The sequence below is a fragment of the Topomyia yanbarensis genome, chromosome 2, assembly GCF_030247195.1.
Source record: "Topomyia yanbarensis strain Yona2022 chromosome 2, ASM3024719v1, whole genome shotgun sequence".
Classification (NCBI taxonomy): Eukaryota; Metazoa; Arthropoda; class Insecta; order Diptera; family Culicidae; genus Topomyia; species Topomyia yanbarensis.
Window position 1 is genome coordinate 76,948,461 of NC_080671.1, and position 19,676 is coordinate 76,968,136.

The 19,676-nt window shown below is 35.2% G+C and overlaps 1 protein-coding gene across 9 annotated transcripts in view; it reads right to left on the reverse strand.

Annotated features, from left to right (window-relative positions):
* Nucleotides 1-19,676, reverse strand: part of LOC131678493 (protein NDRG3) — a 224,934-nt gene that overhangs the window by 111,332 nt on the left and 93,926 nt on the right. For 5 of the 9 annotated variants that reach the window (XM_058958674.1, XM_058958675.1, XM_058958679.1 and 2 more), the window contains exon 2: nucleotides 9,565-9,776. The exons of the other annotated variants lie outside the window; for them this stretch is intronic. In XM_058958674.1, the coding sequence (XP_058814657.1) occupies nucleotides 9,565-9,776 (212 nt within the window). The remainder of the gene's footprint in view (nucleotides 1-9,564; nucleotides 9,777-19,676) is intronic. 9 annotated transcript variants of the gene reach the window in all.

Genomic DNA, 19,676 nt, shown 5'->3' on the forward strand with positions numbered 1-19,676 from the left:
TTCACAAAATCATCAAATCACATTCATTTGTGAACTGGTTCATGATGCCTGGCAAAATGGTCAGGGCTACCCATTCGTGCTCATGAAACAGTTCACGAAATGAAATTATTATTCATGTATTCGTAAACTGGTTCATGTTTCCTTGTACAATAGTCACGTAAAATAGTTCATGAAATCGTAAAATCTTATTCATGTATGCGTGAACGACTTTCACGACTCCTAGTATAATAGTCACGACTTACTATTCATGCTCGTGAAATACCATGGTTCACGAAATCATAAAATATTCTTCGTATATTCGTGAACTGGTTCATGATTCTTAGTACATGGTTTACGACCTATCTTGCGTGTTTATGATATTTAGAAAATATCATTTTAATTTAATGTAATATGGTCATGAAATTTTACGTGAACTATTTCACAAAATTTGGAGGATTATTCGTTGAATCATCTTTGCTCCATGCACTATTTCATGAAATGACATATATCTCCAGCTGCTAGCGACTAGTAATAGGTACGAGCAGCAAATATAAGAAAACTATTAGAACTTCGAACATCGATATTAATTTGATGAGGTTCAGATGTCTGGATAGAAAACGAAAGCTGCGCTGAGTCCCAAAAAACAGAGTTACAAATCGTACTCGAGAGTTCGCAGAACAAGATACCGCGAATCAGTCACATTTGTATGATCCAGTTATTATTGTCACGTTACTGCAAGTAAAAAATCGAATGGTAGCAAAAAATAACATATCGCAATAAAGCGAAGTGAAATTACGACTATTATGATAACACCGCTGATATCATGAACATGAGTCACATGATTCCACATGCCGAATTCGAGAGTAAGCTCAAGAATACAATATCACGTGCACATAAATTACGCAAACCATGACTACGATCCTGAAATCATGGACATAAATCACATTACACAAAACTAAAATATCAAAATTCGTGACTGTGATTCTGAAATCATGAAAATGAATCCCTCTACTCATGACTTATCCCGATAACGTGAATAGAAATTACGAATCGCGACAAAGATCCTGAAATTATGAACTTTATGCTCACGCTATTTCGATTGTAAACTTATTGTATAATAACGTGATGAGAAATTACGAAAACCGCGAATAAGCTCCTGAAATCATGAACACTGTTCAACTGCCGTATCCATGTCTTGACGTTTTACAAAGTATTAACGGTTGTACAACATGTATTATTATTCGATTTACAGCGATAGGGACATGAAATTGTCTGGACACGGATAAAAGTTCCCAATTTCTTATATTATCCGGTACTCGCTTCCTCAATAGAAAAGTGTGACACCTTCCAGAAATCGCGAGTATGCTAATGGTGCAACTTCAACGGTAAATCCTTGGTAGGCCCTCGAGCACGTTCCAAACTCGTCACCGAAGTTGGTGGAAAGAGGTTCGGATAGATCTTTCTCGGTTTTACGCCGATCGGACTCTGAACACTATACCTATGATCAATAATGTCAACCCTAGCATGGCCTCACTGCTTGTGTAGCCAACCAAGAGATCACTAATAAAGAATCAGAAATCAGAATAGATTGGCTCAATTGGCACGTCCCACAGTGGCACGACGAGCGACAAAACCCCAAAATGAATGTCTTCTAATTCTCCTGTAAATATATATTTTATTTTTTTCTCAGTTTGAATAAAATTATCTCAAAATTTTACGAAAATCAGATTCAAATTGAATTTTCAATATGTAGTTGAAGCAAATGATGTCAAGGATTTCTGTTTAATTCAATTCATAAGAATTGTTCGTACCTTTTAAATTCATGTGACGATATCTCAAGAACTACACGGCCGATTTAAGTAGGTTTGAGCAGGCATTGCATTTATCGCTCATATGAGTAGATGCGTCCGGAAAATTTGCTACTGCGACAATAAAAACTCACATTTTCACACGAAATGATATTGGCACTCATACAACTTCTCCGGATAAATACAACGTGTTATTTCTCCGTATAGATAAAACCGCCGGTGAATGAGCGAATGAGTTTATCGTGGTATCCTTTTTGCGCTTGCTGGCTTGTTATCGCTATTCCAAAATACGAAAAAACAAGTCTACCGTACTTCTTTGCCGCCTTTCTTGGAAAGTAAATGTATATTTTGACGCTTTTATTGATGTCAAAGAAATTAAAATATTATCACCTTCTCCGCTGAGAAGGGAAAAAATCAAATAAATTTTATCCGGAAAATTATTCTCTCGCTATTTGTGGGGATGGAGAATTTTGCGACTCATCTTATCTCGGAAAAGTTGGACATCGGATAAGCTTCTTCTCGCGTGAGTGAGAGAGAATTACAATGCCTGGTTTTGAGTTTTTTGGAAAGAAGAATGAATGTGCTAACGAATGGATATGAGCTTTTTGTGCACTAAATGTTTACGTTTGTTCTGCCTAAAGAAAAATCAATTGAGAAATTGAATGTCATATCAGTAATTTATCTTTACACGTCTTACAATATTTGAGATGGTCTCCCATAGGTCACTTATCATGAATCTGACTCAAAATTTAGTGTAGTTTTAAGATATATTGAGGTTACCTTGCAAATTTTTGCGCCGTTATTTTAATATGCATGTTTTTTAAAAATACCCATATGAAGACGCCGTGTAGTTCATAAATCTTCTTACAACTTAGTTGCCTAAACAACATCATATTACTGAAAAATTAGTGGTTTTTGCTAGTTTTGTCAACCATTTCTGCTATTCGATTCGATTGCCTACTATTATTAACGTGTATATTAACCCTTTAATGACCAACGACTGCATATGGCTTCACATAAAAATAGTCGAAACAAAATATGGCATTTCAAAACTGATAGCAGAAACTAATTCAGCGATCCAAAATTCGTCAAAAACCAAATTTGTAGCAAATAAACCAATTTTTATAATTTTGTCACAACTTTGTAAGGAGGGGCGTCACTGTGCGTCCACGGGGGATTTATGCCTTGTCAAGTATCACGTTCCAAGTGGGAAGGCAGAGGGAGGTGAAAGAAAATGACAAGGAATTGGAAAATGACAACTCAATTCAACCACAAGACAAAACAATGAACACATTTGAATTCTTCACTCCAGAAGGAATAATGAACCCTACTAATAAAACCGATAGTGCTATATCACCCTGGGTTAGGAAGAAACAGTATATCCTAGAGTTTTAGCTCTTTGTAAATAGGTTCGTTTATGCATGGAGAACTAAAAATGCGGATACGTAACTGTATTAATGCATTGCAGTTACATATCAAATGATATGGAAGCTCCGTAATCGGATTCACAAAGATCACACGAATAGTACTCAGCACGCTGAATAGAATCCACGTAAAAGTTGAGTTTGTATTAATAAGCAATCAGTGTCCTGGCAGGACCCGAAACGCAAAATCCACAACAGTTTAAATTAAAGGTTTTGTGCTCTTCACGCGCAAAAGTGGTTTAAAAAAATTTTCTCCTTAGTGGAAAAAATAGGTTTTACCAATTTTTCCTCCATTAAGGAGAAATATAGTATAGTGCTTTGTCTGTACTGTCCGTGGCCCATGCATGTTTCTTGACCCTCAACTCAATGTGAGCAGATCAGTCAGTTTAGAATCCAATATAAACTCAATGTGCTTGATTTGATCCGCATACAGTAACTCAGAGTCAAAGAACGGCAAGGGGCGAACCCCGGTTGTTATTTGCTTCTTCGTGTAAGCAACCATTGCACTATGGTCCCAAAGCTGTATTTAGGAAGACAAAACTGTTTGCACCAAAACCGTTGGTTTTCGATATATAGTATCTTCAGCAAACTTTGTTAGTACTTTCTTGCCGATTTTTTTATATTAGTTGAATTAGGGTGGTCCTTATGGTTAGGGTGTTCAAAGTATCAACTTCTTAGATATGTAAAATTCAGCTACATAACGTCCTACAAAGTTATAAATCAATCAAATTGAAGTAACTTTTCTGAAGAAACTATGTGGCTATCTCTAATGGTTCACGTGCTATGATTTTTGCAATATTTAAGGTAGGGTGGCTCTTTAAAAATTGGTTTTCTATTAATTTCTTTTTATGTGTTAATTTCTCGCTAATACTTTGTTCTATAGGTTTTTAGAACTTTTGTAAATACACATTTTTTCCGAAGCAATGAAGTTTCTATCTCTTTTGTTTGCATAGTTACAGGCGATTTTCAAAACAAAAATGGTTTTTTTCAAAGCTATATAGCTTCCAACATTGCAAATGGATTTTCAATCTTTTAAATTCATTTGAAAGATCGGAAATTTTGTAGTTTTTGGTGAAAAAACTGCGGGAGCGTTATTTCTGTAAAATAAATAATAAATTTTTGAAAATGGTGTATTTTTCAACAAAAATCGTTCATAACTTTTCAATTAGACGAGATGATAACTTTGTTGCTTCAGCAAAAATATTCGCCATACAAAGTTCTAGAAGTGCTGCAAACAAACTATTTACGGTAAATCAATGTATGAGGTGATAAATGAGAAATAGTGATTTTAAGGGGTCACGTTTTCAACGTTCAATCTCTTATGGTAAAATCAACTGAGAAATAGTCATTGAGTGTGATAATACCAAATGTCATGGCAATTCTATTGGATTTGTAAACGTTTTTCACAATCTACCGTAGGGTAAGGTGGGGCAAATCCGACCGTTGGGTAAACCCGACCCCCCTCTGTTATCGAAAATCAGAAGCACTACGCGAACTAATATCAATGCTGTCGTGTAGAGCATCGAAAATAATCATAATGGTGGTATGACAGCATTTCATTAGTCTACATTGAGATGTTCAAACGACAAAAAGTGTGTTTTTACAACTTTTGATTTGACTTTTGTGCATCATTGACTACAGGATATTTCTGATTGTTAAAGTGATTGCATAATAAATCTAAGTGGATTTAAATTCTTTGATTAAAGTCCTACAAAGTGCATAGAAGAATTTAGTTCAACCTTTTTCATATTATTTTTTAATTGCACCGTAATGAAAAATGACGCGGTGGGGCAAATCCGACCACTAAATATTGGGGTAAATCCGACCGCTTTTTTGCTAAGAAAATTTTTATTTTTCAAATAGAAATATATTTTTATTGTTATTATTTATTATTTTTATGCAAAAATATCATAATTACAAACGAAAGACACAAAAACGTGATGATTATAGTCTTCGTCGAGCAATTGCTCCGATGCAAATGGGAATATCATTACGTGCTACTGCTCATGATTTTAGCATTCCAAGATTGACATTGAACTCCACTTCCTTCATGTTAAATTCAATAACACAACATTCATTGATTTATCATTGAAAAACCATAAAATTTGGATAATATCTGCACTAAATCAACCAAAAACATAGGGGGTCGGGTTTACCCCACCATTTTTGAAAACAGCAGAAATGAACATTTTTGTAAAACGCTTGTATCACAAGATATTCCCAAGATCCAAATAAGATGCTATATACAGAAAGTTGCCCAGGAGTCTAACCTTTAATTTGGTATATAAAATGACTTGATCCGATGTAAAATGAGCATTTCACAGCCAAAACCATTTACTAGGTCGGATTTGCCCCACCTTACCCTACATCTAAATAGTACAGTGGATTTACAGTAATGTTAGCTGAAAACTATCGTTAATTCTAAATCGGCCAACAAAAGTTATCTATGCTCACTTAAGTAAATCCTTTTTGGTTTGGACTAGTGCTCAAAACGAGTGCTAGAAAGAAAATGTTTTAGTTCACGTCTTGTTATCTTAAAATAAAGTATTGAAACGAGTTTGTTATTCATAGCAGCGGAAATTATTGTATGCTTTTCCAACATTTATGCAATGTTTGAAAGTATAAATTAATTATCGGCTGTGGGTAAGTTAAGGGAAAATTCTCAATTTTTTGTTACTTCAAAACAAATAAAAGTAAGAGGTCTGAAAATCGCTAACCGCGAACTGGTAAAATAACTCATAAAGCATAATTCCCTAGCATCTATATAATGCATGATGACGGTACTTGATTTATTGGCCCCGTAATAGATAACTTTTATTTAGAGTTTACTATAGTACGCTATTAACACTATTGTGAATTCACGCTAACATGTAGTTGTACGGTAAAATGTTGTGTTTTCAAACAGTGTCACATATTCAATAGATTTTGATTATAACACACATTGACTATTTCTCAGTTGATTTTACCATAAGAGATTGAACGTTGAAAACGTGACCCCTTAAAATCACTATTTTTCATTTGTCACTTCATACATTGATTTATCGTAAATACTTTGTTTGTAGTACTTTTAGAACTTTGTATGGCGAATATTTTTGCTGAAGCAACAAAGTTATTATCTCGTCTATTTGAAAAGTTATGAACGATTTTTGTTGAAAAATACACCATTTTCAAAAATTGATTATTTATTTTACAGAAATAACGCTCCCGTAGCTTCTTCACCAAAAACTATAAAAGGTTCGATCTTTCAAATGAATTTAAAAGATTGAAAATCCATTTGCAATGTTGGAAGATATATAGCTTTGAAAAAAACCATTTTTGTTTTGAAAATCGCCTGTAACTATGCAAACAAAAGAGATAGAAGCTTCATTGCTTCGGAAAAATGTGTATTTACAAAAGTTCTAAAAACCTATAGAACAAAGTATTAGCAAAAAATTAACACATAAAAAGATATTAATAGAAAACCAATTTTTAAAGAGCCACCCTACCTTAAATATTGCAAAAATCATAGCACATGAACCACTAGAGACAGCCACATAGTTTCTTCAGAAAAGTTGCTTCAATTTGATTGATTTATAACTATGTAGAACATTATGTAGCTGAATTTTACATATCTAAGAAGTTGATACTTTGAACACCCTAACCATAAGGACCACCCTAATTCAACTAATATAAAAAAATCGGCAAGAAAGTACTAACAAAGTTTGCTGAAGGTACTATATATCGAAAACCAACGGTTTTGGCGCAAACAGTTTTGTCTTCCTAAATACAGCTTTGGGACCATAGTGCATTGATGTTTTGTTTAGGTTAACTGATAATTTAATTTGTCGACCCCATGGTTCAGCAGCTCTTAATGTTTGTTGCATTAGGTCAAAGATTGGTCCGATGCCAAGATGCCAGAAATTAGTATGTGGTAATTTGCGAAGCCTGAGGACAGCCTCCTGTCTCAGTGACGAGCAAAACATGCGGTTACTAAGCATCGCGTGTTTCAAACCCGAGAGTCCAAGTCCGATTATTTCTCTCGAAGTTTGTAACCGATTGTAACATTCTAATACATTCAAAGCTAGTTTTAAGAAGCAGTTTACATTTCTTTGATTTTTATTGTTGGTCGCTCGTATAAGGACTATAAAATGGAAAATTTTCTAGTCTGAATCTTTTCATTTTAAATAGTTTTGAAATAAAAATTTTATCGCAACCCGCATTATGCGTAATACTTTTTCCGCTAGTTTTGTCTAATGCATATTATTCCAAGCTGGTTTTCGTGAACTCAGTCCCTTATATTTCAAGACATAAAATGATGAACATTCTGTCAATAGTTAGTATAAATAATGACTGACAAAATATGAACAAATTTACTAGCCCTATTTCGCTATGGTGCCGTAGTATTTAAAGATTATTTAACAATATTAAGAAACTGTATGGGAAAGTGAGCCCACATCAGAATGCCTTACCTAACAGCTATTTGACCATCATCTTCCTAAATACGTCAGTCCTTTGTTGTTGGTTTCATTAAAAGGAAAGCTGACGAATTAATTAATTGCTTGTAAATATTGTCTACGTTTGTCTTTCGCAATGTACAATGATATTATCTTACCAGAAAAGGTAGTTCAACCTTCGTCAAGTCGATGAAAATGCAATTTAATTAACACATCAAAGATTGTGTCGTGTCTTTCATGTGCAGAAAGCCTCTTGGCTAGGAGTGGTCAACTAAAACATTTAAGTTACTTCAGTTTTTTAGGCCTATTCTTTTAACTTGAAATATTATCATCATCAGGATGAAGATAAACCATTGCACAGTGGTCCAGAACATGAATTTAGCAAGAATTTTACTTTTTACTAAAATTAAATAACTCATCCTTACTATATCTTTAGAAAAGCCCTTCCCGTTTTTCTAAACCCTAAAGCTAAGCCCCTTGATATTAATTTGTTTGTGTAAAAAGAAAAGTATGAGACACTGAGCCCACATGTCTATAGGAAACTTTTTTAAATTAGTCGTTTTACGATTTAATACCAGTAATGAGTGAAAAGATAAGTTTTAGTTCTTAGCAAAATTAGAACTAAGTTGACATTTCAAATTCCTGCTAAATTTACTTTTCAGACCACTATGCATTGATATTTTCCACTGTATAAATCCCCAGCTTAAAGCTTCCCGCAACGGTGGGTGTGATACACGATGATTACATCATAGTCGAGGCAACAGTCGACGACAGATTCCCCAACCAACCTGGCATCATTCTCGCGAAAACAGGATAAACGGAATACCGTTTCCCATTGTGGCCGGCAGCCATTATTGATCGCTTCCATTTCCGGGAATGTTTGTGTCATGTGGCGGGCTGCTTTCGGGTTTCTCGTCGTTTGGCACTCGAATCGGCTCTAGCATATATTCCACGCAATTCGGTCGGTCTGTCCGTCGGTAGCTTCTGTCGGACAATTTCCTGCGGCCTGTTTTCCGACCGAGTTGATTGATGGTTGGTACGTGTGGTGTGTAGAAACAACATTCTACCCAGTCATCTGACGCCGACCGACTGACGGGAATCAATTGGATTCGGGGAGAGAGAAGTGCTTTGTAAGCGTTTTTTGTGGTTGTAATAGATTTGTTTCAATTCAGTTTTAGTTGATTTTAGGCAGGATACAGTCGTCCCAGTACTGTTGCAAATTTGATCCGATTTCAACATCCTACTCGAACATTGCAGATTGTCGGTAACTACAGTGTTTCTTTTGTAAAACACACAAACCTACAACTAAATTAGTTATTGAATTTGCGTTTCGACTTCGTCTCGTCAGAATCCGACACTATCTTAGTGACAGGATTGATAGACGCTAGCTCCAAAAAAGGCAAACACTATTTGTGTTTCTGAGCAGTGTTTTAGCTTTGTGGGGATAGCATGAGTCCGGTGCTAGCTTAGTCCTATCACTAAGTTTGTGTCGGATTCTGATGAGACGAAGTCGAAACGCAAATTCCATAACTATTATAATATATAATAATTATAATTTTAATATACATATGTATAAAATATTATAAAATAACTCGTGAAGTTCGAGTGCCATTCCAGCGGCAAATGATCAAAGTTTACGCAATAAAATTCAACTAAGCGAAAGCCTTAGGAATACCGACATTCCACGCGCGTAAAGTACACAAACGCACACAATCCAAATTGCAGCAAACAAAACGTGTCACGAAGCGTATGCCAGCAGAGTAGCAACATATTTTCGGCATTCATGCAAATATTGAACAACCAAAACAGAAGCTGGAACCGCCGCTGGTTATTAATGATGAAGGGAAAAGATGATAATGGGAAAATAAAAAAGAAGATGGAAAACAAGGAAAAGAAATCCCGGGATTCTCAGTCGCTTACCTGCTGCTGATAATGTAAGGCTGCGGGCCGCCCTCCGAGTCCCGTTCGAGCAGGGAGTGCTTATCCTGGGCACCGATAGCCGACCCGATAACGCGTTTGACCGCTTCCATGACCGACTTGGAGCCGGCGTGCGGCTCGGTGGTGGAATTGTACACCGATGGTGGCCCACCGGCATTGCCGAGCGATACGTAACCCCCGTCCGATTGGGGCATCTGTTTTGGTTTTTTTTGTTGAATGGTGATTGTGGTTAGGTTTCATACCACGGTCGGTAAGGAGGCGGGACGGGCGCGCGCGAACCAAGTGCAAAACGGTTCGGGATGATGGTTGCGGTGTCGACGATGTGGTTGTGGCGCGTGATTGTACAGTGTGGTTGTTTTTTTTTTAAATTTTGATTAGTGGCAGATTCAAACCAATTCGTTTTAGGATAAAAACCAATTGAAAAGAAAAGAGAGAAAAAAGAAAACATAAACAATCAATGCTGAAAGTACGAAAACCGATAATAAGGCTAAATAATCTATACAAACAGAAGGAAGCCTAGAACAAATAACACCGCTAGTAGGAAGCGACAATTATAGCAAGTACCACTACCATTACCAAGCAAAAGGAAGAAAACATTAAAAGACAAAGAAGCGCATTAAGTGTAAATGTGTAAAGATTCATAAAGGTAATAATAAGATTTTTTTACTTTTATAAGTAAAACGCCCGTTACATCAAAATGACTAATTTGCTAGGAGACTCGAAGCAAGAACTTTATTCCGGCAAAGATTTATAGGCATTTGTGTTAGTTTATCGTAGACGTCAATTGGAAAATTTGATTGTTGTGGGAAGGTTGTTTAATTTAAAATACGTTTAAAACTGTGTTACTACTTTTGGGTTGATTACCAAGAATCGCTATAGCTTAGGTTCGCAACTTTTTGAAAACAAAACTGAAACTGCTCTAAAATAACTCAATTTGCTTTCCCACAAAGATCTAACGCCCGCCTGTCAGTAGGCTCAAACCCTGTTAAGTCCGCCCGTGCTGTCAAAATATCTACACAGACTATAGTAATAAAAACACATCACGTATATCCGAAATATGAAACGTGTGTGCCAATAAGCCTATTACCCCACGTACCCATAAACCTCTGAAAATATTTTAGCATTTGAATTCCTTCCGTATCGTGAACCCAACACACACACAGAACCCATCCTACCAGCCCACTTTGCAAATCATCATGTGTACGTGACTCGCACTTATCGCATTTCTATACTCGTACATCTATGCAAAGCTTCAAATCTCACAACACGATGAAGAGAGCACGATAAACATTGCACATAGCGAGGAAATGGGTGCAAGTGGAACTGATACCCGTGAATTCCATAGCGTATACCGCTTATTGTACTATCCGAACGTTATAGTCATGATGCTGCTCATTTGGCATGTGAGCAACAAATGAAATAAAACATTTCCTAGAACGGCCACCCAAGCTGATTAGCAGTCAGCATAGTCACCCTAGAACAGACACTCCAGGACGCAGCCGTTAACAGAAACTATCCTACGGTCAGAATTAGCAGAACAGATTTGCAACATAAACAATCTTGGTCAATCACAATTAGACTAAACACACATATGCCTAAAATAGTCATAGAGTCAACAATCTGTTATATCTTATAAATAGCCCCAAGTCAATATTGTAAATCAGTTTGAGAATAAAAGTGAGCCTTCAGCTCCTAACAAAATATATTTCTTTAGTTCCCTAAAAGGAAATTATAAACTAATGATTCAACATATAATCTGACATATTTGATTGAGCCACTTAGGTGCTTCCTATTAACGGCTCTGCCTGAAAAAGCTGATTCATGAATTGTAATTTTCCCTTTTTTCGTGAATTTTACATTTTATTAATTTTTAATACTTTTACTTCACAGATTAAATTATTATCAATATTCAAGTTTCTGAATCGGCTAGTGTACAAATGATTAAAATCCATCTAGTAATCGCGGATTTATAAGCGTGCAAACTTTACAAAGTTTCGTCACGTAGTAGAGATTTGAGATTTTAAAATGAAACCTAGCCCCAGATAGTAGAGTGAAACATTTTTAATGTCAAAAACTAGTTCGCTCCGGATACATATTTGGCGTTAATTTCGAATATTTGGTTGGTTTACTGTGGTTGATCCATGGATATGTTTAGTTTTCGTAATGATTCTTGTTCATAATGTTGGACTATACTGGTTTGTTTAAACCAAGTACATGAACTAAACTTGTCGACAGTAAAACGATGTTCATGATTTCAGGAGCACAGTCACGTTTTTCGCCATTTCTCATGAGTTTTACATCGGATTTTTCTGACCAGGTAGCGTGATTTATGTTCATGATTCCAGAATTTTCGTTACGATTTTTGTAGTCTCTTTTTACGTTATCGTGATATTTCTGTCAAGAGTAGCGTGATTCATGTTCATGATTTCAGGATCTTAGCCCGGATTTTTGATAATGTGGTTTAATGGTAATGTGGTTTAAGATCATGATTGCAGGACCTTAGTCACGAATTTCGTACTCTCTATTCACGTTATCGTAATATTTTTGTCGCGTATAGAATGACTTATGTTCATGATTTCAGAATCACAGTCACGTTTCTTTACGTGGGGTAACGTGACAAAACGAACTGGATCATAAAAGTGTGACTGATTTGCGGTACATTGTTCTGTGAACTATGTCACGAACACGAGTTGTGGCTCTATAATATATTCATCGTGCTCAGCACAGTTTTCTTTTTCCGTCCAGACATCACACTGAACCATATCATAGAAATAAAATTCAATTTGTTTCTGAAACCGGGCATATCCCAACGTGAATGCGCTGTATCGAAAGAACGAATGACGAGGGAAAAGAACCAAACTTTTTATTCATGGCAAGGGGATATGAATTGAATTTCGTTTCTCTTTCAAGCTCACGCGAGGATGTCAATTTTTCTGATGGTAAGTCATGACTACTATACTAGGAATCATAAGCAAGATGACGAACACATGAGTAATATTTGATGATTTTGTGAACAATCTTACGAGCACGGATAGTGCATCGTGGCTAATATATTAGGAATCATGAATCAGTTCACGAGGATTGAAAGGATACAAGAAGAAAATCCCGCTTCGATTTTGTGAACTAAACCACAACTATGAAAACCAGATCATAATCAAAATGTAATAAATCATGTATCAGTTCATGTCGTATGGTCGGACCCTGAATAATGTTCCTAAATCTATGAATAAAATTTCGAGTTTCCTACGCATCCCTTATCACCTATTTTTATTAGTTGATTAATGCAACTATCTTTTCCGTTCTTATTTTATTGCAAATAAGTAGTAGTTTTCATTTTATTAATTTCAAAATTGCACATATTTTTTGGTATATACATTTGTAAATGTTCGTTGATTTGATGGCATTGAAAGGTATCCGCCGGGTAATGCCAATCGAGCTAAGATTTTTTTTTTGACTAAACAAATTAATTTCTATGTTTGTTTAATATTTTTGGCTTTCAATATGCATGGGAAAAACGCATGGTCTTGTGTGCGTGGAATTATGACTTAACTAAACAACATAGCCATATAAAGTCTTTGGAGAAGTTTCCGTAGTTTGTGAGCCCCTTCTTTTTGTTAAAACAACAGTAAGGGTAGTTTTAATTTTACCAAGATCAAACTTCAATTAACTTTTTAATCATTATAGCTAGAGCCAAACGACCTTCAGCGAAGTTGTAAAACGACAAATTCTGGAAAAGTTTGCTGAAGACATGTAAGCTCTATCTATCACACATTTCATTCTACAACAATTTTAAAATCGAAGGATAGGGCGTTTCTTAGAAAAACTGTTTTATTCAAATAACTTTTGCGGTATTGATTTAAAACTGAAGTGGTCTTCAGGCAACTTAAGAATTATTTTAAGGCGAATAATTTGTTTCATGGCACCTCGTATCTAACCGTTTTCCTACAATAGGTATGAGCACTTTTTCGTCAAAAATGGGGTTCTTTGGAATAATAATATAACTCATTGGGGCAAACAAAAGATAATTCTTTTTCAACTATAAATAAGGTCATGGTTAGAGTTACAATTGAGTAAAAAATGGCAAATACGATATTTTTTTTTAAATTTCATGAAATTTATTTGAAAAATGTTTTTGTTTTATAAGGTGTTTATTTCTTTTGAATAATAGAAGTGTGTTAGAAGAAAATGTTCGTTTTCAAAAACTCTGAAAAACATCTGAATGGTAGGTTGAAAAAAAAAATGAAAATTGAAAAAGTTATATTAAAAATTTGATTTTTCATGGATTGACCCTTTGTAATATGTTTGAATTACTTTCATGGTGGACAGCACAAAAATATAGTTTTATTTTCATGATAAAATAGTGCGCTTTGCAATACTTTTCTATTATTTTAAATATATGGTAGGGTGGCTCCAATTTTTTACAATAAAAAAAATAACTTTTAATGGTTCGAGAAAGAGTTTCGCTGTCTTCTAGAAAATTGAAGAAAATCAAATTTTAAAAAACTTCGTCGAAGACATTAGAGCTCTATGCCTTGTAATTTTCATTTTACAAGAAATTTACCAAAAAAAATCAGGGTGTTTCTTAAAAAATGGTTTACTTTATAATACTTTCAAAGTTTTGATTTTTCATTAAGATGACCTTAGAAATACTTTCAGATATTTTGAAGGAGAACAATTTGTCTCAATATACCGAACCTCTAGCTTCTCTCGTTAGAAAGTTATATATATATATATATATATATATATATATATATATATATATATATATATATATATATATATATATATATATATATATATATATATATATATATATATATATATATATATATATATATATATATATATATATATATATATATATATATATATATATATATATATATATATATATATATATATATATATATATATATATATATATATATATATATATATATATATATATATATATATATATATATATATATATATATACTTTTTACTCAAAATTAATTATTTTTTGAGTAAATATTGCAAGATATAAAAAATATAGTATTTGAATTTTTTTTAATGATCTACACTACAAAGCATCATACTTCATATGACAGCAACGGTATATAATGTTAAGTGCCCTAATCGAAGATATTGCTGTTCGAAAAAATTATATTTTTTATATAAAAGTTATCATAACTTCGAGACAAAAAAAAGTCATTAGTTGATGTTTTAAAGAAAATTATGCGCTCTAAAATTATCTTCAAGTTGTCCAAAGGGTATTTTAGTGTAAAACAAAACCTACAAAAGTTATAGAAATAAAAAAAAATTTCAAGGAACACCTTTAAGCTTAATTTTGGATTTCTCGCGCAATGGAAAGTGTAAAAGTTGGAGCTTGCATGCCTTCAGCAAATTTGCTTAAAATGTGTTGCTTTACAACTTCATCGAAGTCAGTCAAGATCTATCTTGAACCATTAAAAAGTTAAATTTTAAATATTGCTAAAATTAGAATCACCCTAGCTTCTGTTTAAACAAAAAGAAGGGCCTTGCAAAGTACAACTTACAAAAATATTGTAAGGCTAAGTCATTTAATTTCAGCAAAAAGTTAAAATTCCATTATTTGTTTAAAATTAAGTAAAAAACATTGTTGTTTAAAATTAGTAAATTAGTTTTTCCTACTTCTATGTCGTAAGAAGCGACAAAATCTGGACACTTTATACATCATTTATTGCATTTTTAGACTATCTAATTTCAGATTATTTTTTCTATCTACATATTCGTGATAAACCTGCTTGCTTCTCTTTCTAGTAGTCATGATAGTAATAAAGTTCGCGCGCGTGAAATGGCTAGTACGTCCGTCATGTAAAATAAGGTTTTCAGTCAGGTGTGGATCCGGAAAAAAATTGAGGAGAGTGGGTTTAATTTTCGATCTTTAAATGAACATTGTACAATACGCAATACGTAATAAGCTCATTTAATGAAAATCAGTGAAAAAATTGGTTTGATATGACTTTGAATTTGAAACTAATTTAAAATTGAAACTAATTTAAAATTTCTCAACAAGTTAGTCCAAAATATGACGCGCGGTACAAACAGTCGAACAGACAGAAGAGCCTTGTAGAAGAGGACGTAACTAGGCAAAACAGTCAAGCCAAAGGTCAACCGACACGAGTTTCAAGGGACATAGAATTTTGTCTCGTCCTATGCAATTGCCATTCAAAATGTTCACTTACTGAAATAAGAAATGCTTGAAACAGTCAATCCTGTACGCCAGTGAATCCATGCAAAACTAACACGAATCGCTGACCACACCGTTGAGCTCAACTAGATGATCGGGTATGTAGATGCGGTAGTCCTTTATAAACTTTGAAAATATCAGTAAAAGTTGATCATTGCTTATTTTAAATTTCTAGCGTCAACTTATTTCACGAATACACAGATCCAGTTTTGCGGCTGGAGTTAACGTGAAATGAGTCACACATGAACGAGCTTCGGTCGAATCTTTTGGAAATTGGGTTTCTACAAGTTTTCAACCATACATTCTTCGAATTGTCGTATGATAGACGTTGGTCGAATTCCCTAATGAATCGTCCTGTCAGTATATCGATCAGCACGTACAGTCTCCAGATAAAATCCTCTGTTTGTCTAAATTAGTTTTGCGTTTCGCTTTCGTCTCAACAGAATCCGACACTAACTTAATGATAGGACTAAGCTAGCACCGGATTGACGCTAGCTCAAAAAAAAACTTGTGTTCTTGAGCCTAGTCACCTAGTCAAGCGTGATGTCCCGCAAGAAAAGGGCTTCATTTTAAGCTGATGGCAACTAGTGAAATCGAAATATTCTTTTTGTTTAAACAGTAGTTAGGATGGTTCTAATTTTAGCAATGTCAAAAATTCAACTTTTTAACGGTTCGAGATTGAGCTTGATTGGCTTCAATGAAGTTGAAGAACACCGCATTTTAGACAAATTTACTGAAGACATGTCTTCAGTAAACTTATCGAAAAAAGTATTTTTTTTATCTTGATATAATTAGAACCACCCTAGCTGATTTTTGAACAAAAAGGAGTTCCTGCTAAATTTGCATTCTGGATCACTTTCATTGTCTCGTTATTCGCCATTACGATATTCCTAAAACGTATTTAAGCACCTAACAAGTCCCCTGTTGAACGGGTGCCTAGAGACTCCAAAAATCTTGAATCGTGCGCACGATTTCGAATCTCTATCTTTACTAACAATCTCCGTTCTCCCGTGATACTTATGGAGGGCGTATATTTGACCTCTAGCAAAAGTAAGTGTCGGACTAACATTCCTTCCCGTCCATTCTGCGATTTACGCTCGGGTTCGGCCGGTGCCGGTATTGACCAATAAACAACTGGAGATTTCCAGAAGTTATACATTAAAGGATGAAACATCGTTCCCAAGCGTTATCATCTATTGATTCTCTGTGCGATTTCAGCTAGTCCCGATTGAAACCAGAGTAGCAACCAGGGGTGATTCAAGCTCATTACAAGAGCAGAATTGTATCGTTAAAATGTTGCAAGAACCTGTTGGTTTCGATATAATGTTTAATAGACTGACGCAGATCAACTACTAGAACAGCACTAATTTTGGTGGATGATGCAAGCCAAGGCGGGTACAGGTGGGCACATTTTTTCTGTGTATAAGTGCAGTTGAAATTTTTCTTCGATGAAATAAAAAATACGACAAAATACGAGGATATGAAGAAGAAAAGCATACACAAATGACGTAGTGGGCTTTTCTGTTGCCATCAGTTTTGTTTCGGTTCGGTCATTATTTTTTATCGGTAATATCGAGATAAAAAGTGTCCCTAAATGTTCGAATCGGAAGATCCGAGGTGAAGCTCGGCCTTTTCTCTCTTCTCTGTTCGTTCGGATGTTTATGTTTACTTCAAGGGTTCCGTAATTTTGCAAGTATAAAACTAGTACACTCAAAAGTGTCAAATGTTCCCACCTTTCTTTCTCTTCATCTTGGATCCAAACGACCGACCTTAGTAGATGCTGATTCCGCTAACAATTTTTGCATGATTTCACAGTTTTATACGTAAACAGACCCCAGCTCTGTTTACGTATAAAACTGTGACTCTGATCACCTTTAATGTATATTCCACTGTCTTGAAAAAAAAAAAACATAAAACAAGCGCCAATCACTCAGCACGAACAGTGTACGCAATTTAAGGGGAAAGGACACCGTACACTGCTACACTGCTGACCGGACAACAAAGACGATAACTCAGTACCTACACAAAGAGAGCTACACTCTCGATTGATCATATATGCAGCTGATTCGCCGAGAAATGTATGCATATCAAGACAGCTTGGAACGACAGCGAACAGATCCGAGACAAGACTCAACTAAGCTGGATCTGATATGCGGGCGAGAGAAGGAACAGATATAATGATAAACTGTAATCAAAGAAATTGTCTGACCGTAAAATTTACATACATTGCTGCCTGGCTACAGTTAGTGCTTAGATATTGGCTTTGTTTGTATTGAGAGTCTTATTTGTTCGAAAAGAAAGTTCGAGGACACACCCTCACTTGATAACAGATGTGACGATAGATGTAATATTTGTTACAAAACTGATTGAAATCGGAATCTCTTCTACTAGCGAAAATCAGTTTTGGAAAGACGGAGCACTGCTTTGATGACACTAACTGTGTAACTGCTGTGTAATCAGCCTATCTAGTATCAGCAGCTGCTACCACCTACATTTGTCAGCGTGCACAGTTTGTTCATCTATTATTCCGGCTGTACGAAACAGGAAACCTATAACACTTAGCTAAATTGGATCTAATTAAAGTTGATACACGCTACGAGTGTCTTTCTAAGTCTCAACTTGGCTAGGATTGAACACGCCAGCTCCGCGACAGCAGATGATTATAGCAAGAATTCTAGTTAATTCCGTTAGATGGAGACAGTAGGAAGGATTGGGTTGAGCTGTACTTGCGACCACAGTTCAGAACAAGACACGAAGCTTTGTAAATACAATCGGAACAAAGAAAAATCATGTACGCGAGGAACGTACAAAGGAACGCTCAACATGGAAACGATCATCGTAATCAAACAGTAAACAACCAAATGATGCGTTTGTCCGGCATGTCTGCCCGGACCAATCAATTTAAAAAACGAAATCTAGGGTGGTCCTTATAAACCTGGGTTATAAGGACAATTTATACATTATAATGTAAAAATTGTGATTTTTAAAAAGTTCACAATGTCGTATTCAAGTTTCTTGACTTTAAATGGAGATAACTGTTTGATTTATTGATATCTGATCAATGGTAGATTACAATAAAGACTACATGTTTCAGAAGCTCGAAATATATATATTGTTCCTGGTCTTATTCAAGAACAAGACTTTGGTACTATAATCGCTTTCATTTTGAACAATCCTGCCAAACATCTTCGAAACAAATTAAAAAGAAATCAATGCAACACCCTAGCGAATTTCGCAGGTAGCAATACCACGAAGAATAAAAACGCAAATTAAACCTATCATCAGACAGTATTGCTGGTGGTATGGTAATCAGCCTATTTTCGGCCAGTTTCTATTATTGCCCTACCAATTTAAAGCCGTTGGTTAGAGCGGCGTCTGCCAACTTTGTTCAACACACTGATTCGAATGCTTGTGCGATAATTGGGGTATTCGATTCGAGTTTTTGTTGCACTTAAACCGAAATTTTTCAGCATTCCCAGGCCATTTTTGTTATTATATTGGTTCCAAGGAACGAATCAAAGATATTTACATGTAAACCATCGATTGTATGCCACATAATGCATGAAATAGTACGGCACCCAGTCCCTAATAGGGACAAAATAGGCTCTTTAACCTTACCGGTTACCGGTCGCACTCGATCGAAAGCTTCGTGTGGGCTGCCGTGAGCCGGTTACCACCAGCCATCGGCAGGTTCGGCTCAAATCTGGTGCTTATCTGAGAAATCCAGTGATTTCCAGTACAAACGTGTGAGATGTTGCGTCTTAGGCTGTAAGCAGCAACTTTGCATAATAATAATACTCTTCCAGTGACATAGCTAATCGAGCGTAGGATTCGTAATGAAATATTAATTAATCCTTGCTAGCAACCGAACCCTCTGTAATAT